The 10,266-nt window shown below is 39.6% G+C and overlaps 1 protein-coding gene across 1 annotated transcript; it reads right to left on the minus strand.

Moving 5' to 3' along the window:
- Positions 1-2,358: 2,358 nt before the first annotated feature.
- On the minus strand, positions 2,359-8,037 carry cryaa (crystallin, alpha A). Its single transcript, XM_051702602.1, has 3 exons — positions 7,654-8,037; positions 6,889-7,011; positions 2,359-3,305 (listed from the first exon to the last, which is right to left on the minus strand). The coding sequence occupies exons 1-3, from the start codon at positions 7,843-7,845 to the stop codon at positions 3,099-3,101; spliced, it is 522 nt and encodes a 173-aa protein (XP_051558562.1). The 5' UTR covers positions 7,846-8,037; the 3' UTR covers positions 2,359-3,098.
- Positions 8,038-10,266: the final 2,229 nt, after the last annotated feature.

Below are 10,266 nucleotides of genomic sequence, written 5' to 3' on the forward strand. Positions count from 1 at the left end.
TCATTAGACATGACATCATGGTGCCTTGGATGGCTGTCCGAAAACAGCATTCTTACAAGTTGCCTTTATATGCAAATTGATGCCTGTGAAGTCATTGACTGACTGGGCAGTTTGGCATCAAGGCAGCTGCCTTAGCTTTCAGATGCAGTCATGGAATGGCACAAAGAAAATGTCTTACATACATCGCATTATTAGGTTTCTTGAAATATCACATCTGTATTTGTTACAGCTATAGTCTCTAAAAATTTGACCATGAGTTATGGTCAGATACTTTGTTTATTCAATCAGAAGACTTTGAGGCGCTTTCTGTCTGTAAACGGCTTTACACATTTGTAGGGCAGCCCATATATGGGAAACAGGACACTGTGAGTGTTGTAGTTGAAATTGTTCATTCAATTTTAACACCATATTCTGTTTCATCAGTAGTTATCAGCTATTTGTCACGTGAGAATGTTGTTTTTCCGTTGCTTTCGACAACTTTGACAACTGTGATGACATGCTGCTCTCCTACTATCTTTGGCGGATGTTCCAGAATGGCTGACATTGCTTATAGCACTTTAAAATCTGAATGATAACCAAACCCGACCCACCCCCCTTTCTCGCCATTGTCACCCCTTCAGCCAGGCTCACAAAGGAAATGGGCGGGCTGCCTTGCCAAGCACGAGGGAACGGAACCGCTGGCAGTGATGTTCAGGTGTGTGGCTGACCCGTTGGAGCATAGCCTTCCTCAGGTCCCCATAGATCAGGCGGTGTTCGGCCGGCAGCTGCTGAGCCATGAGCTGGGCTTCCCTGGAGAGCAGCGGTAAAAGATGTAGCGCCCACTGGGATTCTGGCCAGCCCGAGGCAGTAGTAGCCTGCTAAAAGAGCCCAGTGAAGGCCTCCGGCTCATCCTGGGGCCCCATCTTGGTCAACAGGAGAGGGGATATGGCTGCTTCCCCCGGTAATATGGCTGAGGACCTGCCTGGGGCTATCAGGCTCCGCAGTGCCAGTCGATCCTCGGCCTGTAGAAGCTCTTGGAAATGCTGCTTCTGGGCGAGGAGAACCTGATGGTGTTGCTCTTGAATGTCGGCGAGGGCACGGATGACTTCGCCCCGCGGTGAGGCTTCCATAACGGTTACTTTCTCCAATTTTCCCGGGTTTCGGCACCAGTGTAACAGTTCGTAATAAGGAGAAAGCAGGAGCTGGGTGAACAGTCAATGTATCGTTCATTTTACACTCAAACCGGGCTTTCCGCTACACACACTAATGAGTCTTTGGGCACTCCAATATACACACACGCATGCACAAAGTTCAGGAGCTCTCTCGGTCTTCTCCGGTGTCTGGCTTCCTTTTAAACTCTCCCGCACCCTCACTAGAACAAGAAACAGGTGACAATCCTTACCATTCTCATCTCCCAATCTCGCTCTCCATTCTCACACTAATGCTCGACCCCCCCACCACATACTACAACACCGATATATGGTTTCGTTTTTTTGCCACACAAACAGTACAGAGGAGCAGTGTATGTGAGTAGAGGTTTATTTGACAAATAAATAAACTTTCTGTATCAGGTTTAGCTAGATGTTGTGTGTTTGTATAAGAGCTGTATTGTTTTATTAGGACATGATATTACATGGTGTCTTTTGTCATGAATGTATTTGCAGGCAGCACAACTCTGTGTATTGTTAATGTCCTGAAGTGGGGTAATATAAATTACGATATTTAAGCAATATCACACGGACATGAGTACTGTTGTACTAAATATCAGGGAGTATTGTTGTTTTTGTATGTTAGAAACTACTGTATTTTTGGGGCCACATGTCAGTCAAGTTCATTATATTCTGATTATCAAATAATTTGGTTAATTCATTCACAGGATGTAATGTTATAAACCCATCTTATTTATATCTTGTTCTAAGGAGTTCATATAGTCCATTGTTTCTCTCATGGTTCATTTAGCAGTTTTTTAAAGGTTTTTATTACTTGGTTCTTTTAAAAAGTAATTAAAACAATAATTTTGCTTGACTTATTTGCCAGTATTTTACCAGTTCATGTTCTGTATTTGAAGATTTGGGAACTGCACATATTTATACTATGAATAAATAACCTCAATTGAAAGAAAACAGCAATAGTCAATACATAATCAATAACTGTTTGACAAATGTTTTGTAGAGCTGATGCCAGTGGGTTTGTGTGTTCATGAGAATCAGGTAAACTCTCAAGGTAAACCAGCTCTCTCTGGTTTAATATGAATCTGGTTTTGCTAACTGTAGTTGCATACATATGTCATCCAGCTCTCAGCATTAATATAACTTAAATCAGTGAGTCCTATATAGCTTAATTACTTTAATGTATGTGATTAATAATGATTAAGCAAAAAAGACAAACAGGATTTTCCTTAGTGTTAATGGTACAACTTTATTTTTATCACTATTTAGTAGAGCCCTGAGGAGCCAGCAATCAACCTACAAGACAGGAAAGAGTCAATGACAATAGCTGTTTAGAAAAGAGTTGACACAGGTAAGGAAGAAGGCGGGTCTGACTGGTCCCAATGATGGAATCTCTCATGGATCAGAAATCTTCTAAACAGAGCAAGTTTTAAACCAAGATCTCCACCTCCCTTAAACAAGCTTCCTCAGGCCATTTAGTTCTCCAATTAAACCTATATTGTATAAGAAAGAGTATGCTTTTAAAGAATGATTACTTCCATAGGACATCACCAAGATGGTCAAACATCATGGAGCAATGCTGTAATGGCTGTTCACATCTGACTAGGAGGGTAGAGGCATGAATTGACATATCTTTCATCTTAATCTTTAAGACCCCCCATCCAATCATCTTGATCCATTTCCTGTGTGATTAGCATGTAATGAAAAATAAAAACAATCTTAGTGGATTATGGAGATTTTTAGCTAGTGTAGTCTAATGAAAGAGGGTATTATGCCAGATATACACTGATACCCTTAGACAGAGACATGGGAAGAAGGGCTAGTTTAATGAAGAACAAATAGATGATTTGCTTAAATCCACTGTTAGGTGCCCTCTGCAATTAAAGCCTAGACCCCACTGTGAGCCCCACTCACACCTCCATACCACCACCTTGCTGTGGGTAAGCTTATCTAGGAGGAGGAGCCTAAGTTGGTCTTATCCTCCCGAGTGACAGGGATGTTGCGGTCTCCGCGGCCAGTGTCTATGCCACTAGTCTTGGGTCCACAGAGAGTGAGCAGGCCATCAGTGGACAGTGTACAGTTGATGGCAGACTGGTCCACGCTGGAGGGCAGACGATAACGGCGGTGAAACTCACGGGAGATGTAGCCATGATCATCCTGAGGCAAAACAGAACAGAAACAGAAAACAGAAGGTGTGTGGGTACAGGGCACACTCATAAACAGAAATCCACCATGCACAGATATAATCTTTTGCTCTTTGCCTCATTAAAGATGACTTGAGCAAAAACTACGTGGTAAAAGAGAGTGATACAAACAGAGACCATGAATCAGAATCAGCTTTATTGCCAAGTATGCTTACACATACAAGGAATTTGTCTTGGTGACAGGAGCTTCCAGTTTACAACAATACAAAAACAATACAAAAACAGCAGCAAGACATAGATAATAATAAAAAATAAAAAATAGTTATACACATACGTACATACACACACAGACACACACAAACATACATACACACATACACATACATAGTGCAATCTAATACAAATCTGTTATCTATTATGTACAGTGCAAATACAAATCTGTTATGTACAGTGCAAATGTTTTTTTTGTTTTGTTTGTTTGTTTTTTTTCCCAGAGGAATGAAATGGCAGAAGAGGTTGGATGTGTTGGATAAATATAAAAAAGACTAAACTGTGTATTGCACATAGTTATTGCTCAATGGGGTAATTTAACTGTTCATGAGATGGATAGCCTGAGGGAAAAAACTGTTCCTGTGCCTGACGGTTCTGGTGCTCAGAGCTCTGAAGCATTGGCCAGAAGGCAACAGTTCAAAAAGGTAATGGGCAGGGTGAGTGGGGTCCAGAGTGATTTTTCCAACCTTTTTCCTCACTCTGGAAGTGTATAGTTCTTGAAGGGGGGGGCAGGGGGCAACCAGTGATCCTCTCAGCAGTCCGAACTGTCCTTTGTAGTCTTCTGATGTCTGATTTCGTAGCTGAACCAAACCAGACAGTTATTGAAGTGCAGAGGACAGACTCAATGACTGCTAAGTAGAACTGTATCAGAAGCACTGTCAGAGTTTTTTGCTTTAATGTTATATTTTGGCCACTAGAGGCCCTCATTGTGTTTCATTTCAGTTTCCCACCATTTTATCATGTGTTATTGTTTTCACATGTGCCTCTTCTTGGCTGTGTATTTAAGTTGATCACTTCCTTTTGTTTCTTTGCTTGGTTATTGATGTTCCTAGCCAGTTGCTACTGTAAGTCTGCTCTAGATCTAAGTACTAAACCTTGAAAGCCTTTTGGATTGTTTTTTTCCTGTGTTTATTTCTGCTGTTTTTTGGTGTTTTTTTTCCCTGAGTTCTTTGGAGATTATTTTTTCCTCCTTTTTGGATCCTTTTTTGGACTAAAGATTTTTCTGTTTTGTGGTTGTCAATAAGAAGTTGCTTTTTGTACCCTTTTTCTATTTTTGTTAATTAACTCTTCTGAGTTCATTTAAGATCACGTCTGACTATTGGGTTCAACTCCCTTCTGTGGCTCAGTGGTTGAAATTAAGACTCTTGCGCCAGAGACCCAAGTTTGAATCCTGGCTGTGACAAGCACCTGTGGCAGGTTGAACTTCCTCAACTGGCGAAGGAATTACAACCTCTGCTGGGCCTGTTTCACAGTCAATGTGTGTCTCCCACTTCAGGTCCTGTGAGATGGTAGTGCCCAGGAACCTGAATGACTCCACTGCTGCCACAGGGCTGTTTAGAATGGTGAGGGGGGTCAGTGTTGGGGTGTTCCTCCTAAATTCCACAATCATCTCCACCGTTTTGAGCGTGTTCAGCTCAAGGTTGTTTTGACTGCACCAGACAGCCAGCTGTTCAACCTCCCTACTGTATACAGACGCATCGTCATCTCGCATGAGGCCGATGACAGTGGTTTCATCTGCAAAATTCAGGAGCTTGACAGAGGGGAACTTGGCGATGCAGTCATTGGTGTAGAGGGAGAAGAGTAGTGGGGAGAGCACACATCCCTGGGGGCACCAGTGCTGATTGTACAGGTGCTGGAAGTGAGTTTCCCCTGTCTCACAAGCTGCTGCCTGTCCGTAAGAAAGCTGGTAATCCACTGACAGATAGACATGGGAACAGAGAGTTGGTGTAGTTCAGTCTGGAGAATAACTGGGATGATGGTGTTGAAAGCCAAACTGAAGTCCACAAAAAGGATCCTTGCATATGTCCCTGGTCTGTTCAGATGTTGCAGGATATGATGCAATCCCATGTTGATTGCATCATCCACAGACCTGTTTGCTCGATAAGCAAATTGAAGGGGATCTAGAAAGGGTCCAGTGATGTTCTTCAGGTGGGCCAACACCAGTCTCTCAAATGATTTCATGACCACAGGCGTCAGGGCGACAGGTCTGCAGTCATTAAGTCCTGTGAGTAATGCACTTGGATTTGCAAATTAGCTAAATAATTAATTAAAACTAAATAATTAAATAACCACATTAAAATGAAATAATTCAAAAGATTCATTTAAACTGTGATATAATAATGTTAATTACTCCCAGTAACTTTCAAATCATAATTGAAAATAATATTGTTTTTCAAGATATTTATTTTTTGGTTCCTTCCTATTACAAAAAAAAAAAAAAAGCCATTTCACTGGAACAACTGACCCTGCACTCTGCTTCACTATGGCTATTCAAATTTGTTATGATGATATGCCACATGTCTGTTTAAACTTTATGTGTTGTCCTGGGAATGACAGAGCTAATCGTTCATGTTTTCCCATGCACTAAAATTGTAGCACAATATGTAGTTTTTGGTCTTGTATAATCCACTGTTGAATTAAAAAAGGTAATCCACTACAAATGACTGATTACTCCTTTAAAATTGTAATCAGAACTTTACTCATTCGTTGAAAAAAGTAATTGCATTACTGATTACTGTACTTTAAAGTTACTTTCTAAAACACGATTCCGCTCAAGTCATTCACTCAGCACATCACATTTCTCCCTTACAATGACTTGTTAGGGGTCATTCTTTATGCCTTTCAGCTGTCACAGAAATGCAAACAGATGTAGATATTAACATAATTCATATTTTACATGTATTCTACATACTGTAAATAATATTATTTTAGAAATATGTGAAACTCCAGTAGTGTACTTTAAAATAAATAAACTAATTGAAAGTCAGTAATTGTAATCTGATAACAAGAAATTAAAATGTAATGTGTTACACTACTTGACAAAAAAAAGTAATTAGATTACAGAAACTAATTACTTTGTAATCAGATTACACCCACTCCAACAGCTTGTTCAGGTAGATACATACTAGTAGATGCTATCTAGTTTTCACATCTGGTTATGTCTTATTTCATATTAAATGTGATTTTTGGAGTCCACATTTAAGTATTCTGATTGTTCCATTGACCTTTGTAGAAATGTTACATTTGTTAAATTTTTTTTCATTATTCAGCTCTTCAAAACTGTTGAACACACAAACATACATTTGCACTTATACATTACATTATACATTTAAACAACCATGCACATACATGTTGAGAAAGTACTGTTGCATAATTCACTGCACAATCAAGCTGAATGGGTGTAAATGAAGAAATATAGACAATATTTAGAGCTGGATTAATTCATGATTCACTACTGAACTAACAATCAGGTTTGTGTTCTGTTAAGAATGAGAGAGGAATACTGTTTTGTCCACACTGAAGATGCCACTGAACTGTGACCTCACCTGCCTCTCTCCATGTTTGCCCTGGATCTCCACGTAGTCATCTGCTACCTTAACACTGATCTCATCAGGAGAGAAGTGCTTCACATCCAGGTACACTGTAAACTTATCTCTGTCAGACCTCACCTGAAAAGATGGACAAGCACAGTGGAGTCACAACAATGTGGTGTACACACTCAACAATTGTAATAAACTCATGAAATACTTCTACAGTTCATCCATAGATCCTTGTCCCTCAATGAAAAAAGGTAAGGAATGCAAAACCAAAATGATAAGACACTTTCGGTAATGAACTGATTTTGCCCTTTAATTGAGAAAAAAATAAAGCATGTTTATTGTTTACAGATCAGTTCGTTCAGCAAAGATCAGCAGAGCATTACACAAAGCATCTATTGACACTGTCATGTCACACTTGTGATTTTATTCAGACTGACATGCTTTTCAGTGACTATGCTGCATTTATCTGCAGGTAAATGTCTCAGTGCTTTATTCCATCACCATTTAGCATGTCACTTGCTTAAATTAATAGCGTAAAATTTATATCCTCTATTCTTCTGGAAACAGATCTTCTAGAAACAAATCTTATCTAGGTGACTTAAGCTGCCTAAAATGTTCAAGTTTTCTCAGCTGCACAATATACCTCACCATGAGTTTGCACCCACAGTATAGCATTTACATCGGTGGTATATGCTGTAATATTACAACAATGGCAAAGATTTGTCAAAATTAAGGCTTCTCTTATCAACTAGTAATAAAGCAGCTTATTACCTCAGAGATGCCTGAGTTGGTGGAATCCAGGAAATTGCGGAACAGTGAGTGTCGATAGAAAGGGCTGATGGTTGAGGCAGCAAAGGGGAAGAGGTCATAGTCGAAGAGGCCCTCTCCAAAGAACTGATCGAAAAGACGGGTGGGGTAGCCCAGTGTGCGTCTGAACCAGGGGTGTTGGATGGCAATATCCATAATGCCAGGCTTTGCAAATCTTAGCTTGGATCAGCTAAATGTGGACTGGCAAGTCACTTTGAGCCTGACTATGACTACTTTTACCTGATGTTAAATTTTTCAAGGAGAAGATGGAAGACTAAAGCGAGTATGGAGAGGCTGATAGAGGCCGGTAGATAAGACAGAGATCCCCAAATGTCCTCAGTGGAGGCAATCCCATGGTTATATACCTGTGCTGCAGAAAGAAGGGCTTACAAGTGGATCTCTCTGGTATGGCATTATCTAATGGTGGGAACAGTGCTGTCAGCAGAATCATTGGGGTGCACACTGACCTGTGAATGACAGTCTAGCCTTGAATGGCTTCAGGCAGTGCACTAGTGGCTAGCTATGGCCTGAAAATAAGTGTCTGCCAAAACAAACCAAAGCATACAAATGAAGTGGAGGGGCTTTAACATTACTTATGGTTTGTTATTAGCCCATTTATTAAAGCACAGGATTTTGGAGACTTACTTCCTCTTCAATTTTTTTTACTGTTCAAAATTCTGATGGAACTGACACCAAAATTACTGCTAGAAAGAACATTGTCACCAACATGCCACCATTCATTTGCATTGTATAGACCTACACAGCAGAGATATGCATCTAGAAATCTTAATTTGTATTCAGCAGAATAAAGAAAGTCACATCAGAAACACATCTGGTATGACATTTGGGTGAGTAAATGGTGGGAGAATTTTCAATTTTGGGTGAACTATCCCTTTAACAAATAGAACTTTATTACCTTAAATTCTTGTAATCAGATTACAGTTACTGACTTTCAATTAATTACTTTTAAGTACATTACATGGTTACACATATTTCTAAAATAATATGTTTATGTATGATACATTTAAAATATTAATGAATATGTTCATATGTTTATCTGTGTTTCTTTGAAGAGTGTCTGCGTATACGCGTGTATTTCTTTGAAGTGTGTGCGATAATGAACAAGGAGAAAATAGACATTTCAAACTTTTGTGAAGTGTTTTAGAAAGTAACTCAAAAGGTAATTAGAAATGCGGTTGCGTTTTGATGACATAATCAGTAAATTAATCTGATTAAAATTCAGTATAGAGAAGTAATTTGTAGTGGATTACTTTTTTGAGTAACTTACCCAACACTGCTAATTACACATAACTTGCAAAGCTTTTGTCTCTTTTTGTAAACTTAATTTTTTTCACCTGCAGATCCAAGGAATAATGCAAGTATTTCCTGGATTGCTATAGTAAAAGTTAAAAAAGGTTCACTTTGCTAACATCAGAAAGCACTTCATGATGATGCTGACATCAGGTAGCGAATTTATCATGACATGATTGTAAGTAACATGGTAATAATGATGATTATCAACATAAACCACATACTGTGTGTTTTATGGGTTTAGGTGCACTGAGTTTTAACCTTGTGGGTATAATGTAATACTCTATATAAGTGCACTGACTCAAATACACATGTATAGTGAAAAGGCAAAGAGTCTGGGGTGGGAAATATTTAGCTTATCTATTATATGTCCGACCAATGCAGCTCTGAACCCATAATTCTGATCCTAGATGTGATGGCTTCCCCTCTGGTCTGTGGGGTAGCATTAGGGTAATCCCTTGGGGCTTTCACCTGGCATGTTGGTGAGGCTTAACTGTAAACCACCAGCAAGGCTCTTTTTCCATACCACAGACACAAAGGCCCTGGCAAACAACCCTAGCTAAAGGAGGGGTGCACAGGCCAATGGAGTGAACATGGGTGACCAGGCGACCGGATGGGGGGTTTAAGCTTTGGCCCAGTTTCAGCTCAGTCAGCAGTTTTTTCTCAATGGACTGCATCATGAACAAAACTACTGCCTATACTGCAAGGTAAGAAAGTGCATTTCATATCAAGCCACCAAACTGACAGGATATACAGGTGCATATCAATAAATTAGAATGTCATGCAAAAGTTCATTTATTTCAGTAATTCAACTCAAATTGTGAAACTTGTGTATTAAATAAATTCAATGCACACAGACTGAAGTAGTTTAAGTCTTTGGTTCTTTTAATTGTGATGATTTTGGCTCACATTTAACAAAAACCCACCAATTCACTATCTCAAAAAATTAGAATACATCATAAGACCAATAAAAAAAACATTTTTAGTGAATTGTTGGCCTTCTGGAAAGTATGTTCATTTACTGTATATGTACTCAATACTTGGTAGGGGCTCCTTTTGCTTTAATTACTGCCTCAATTCGGCGTGGCATGGAGGTGATCAGTTTGTGGCACTGCTGAGGTGGTATGGAAGCCCAGGTTTCTTTGACAGCGGCCTTTAGCTCATCTGCATTTTTTGGTCTCTTGTTTCTCATTTTCCTCATGACAATACCCCATAGATTCTCTATGGGGTTCAGGTCTGGTGAGTTTGCTGGCCAGTCAAGCACAC

This window comes from Myxocyprinus asiaticus, chromosome 7 (assembly GCF_019703515.2).
Source record: "Myxocyprinus asiaticus isolate MX2 ecotype Aquarium Trade chromosome 7, UBuf_Myxa_2, whole genome shotgun sequence".
Lineage (NCBI taxonomy): Eukaryota > Metazoa > Chordata > Actinopteri > Cypriniformes > Catostomidae > Myxocyprinus > Myxocyprinus asiaticus.

Bases quoted from the DNA above. Each gene is read 5' to 3' on its own strand.
- cryaa (XM_051702602.1), bottom strand. From the start codon at position 7,845: ATGGATATTGCCATCCAACACCCCTGGTTCAGACGCACACTGGGCTAC. The intron at 7,012-7,653 runs GTAATAAGCTGC...CCATCTTTTCAG, and splicing joins CCAACTCAGGCATCTCTGAG to GTGAGGTCTGACAGAGATAA. The intron at 3,306-6,888 runs GTGAGGTCACAG...GTTTTGCCTCAG, and splicing joins GCAAACATGGAGAGAGGCAG to GATGATCATGGCTACATCTC.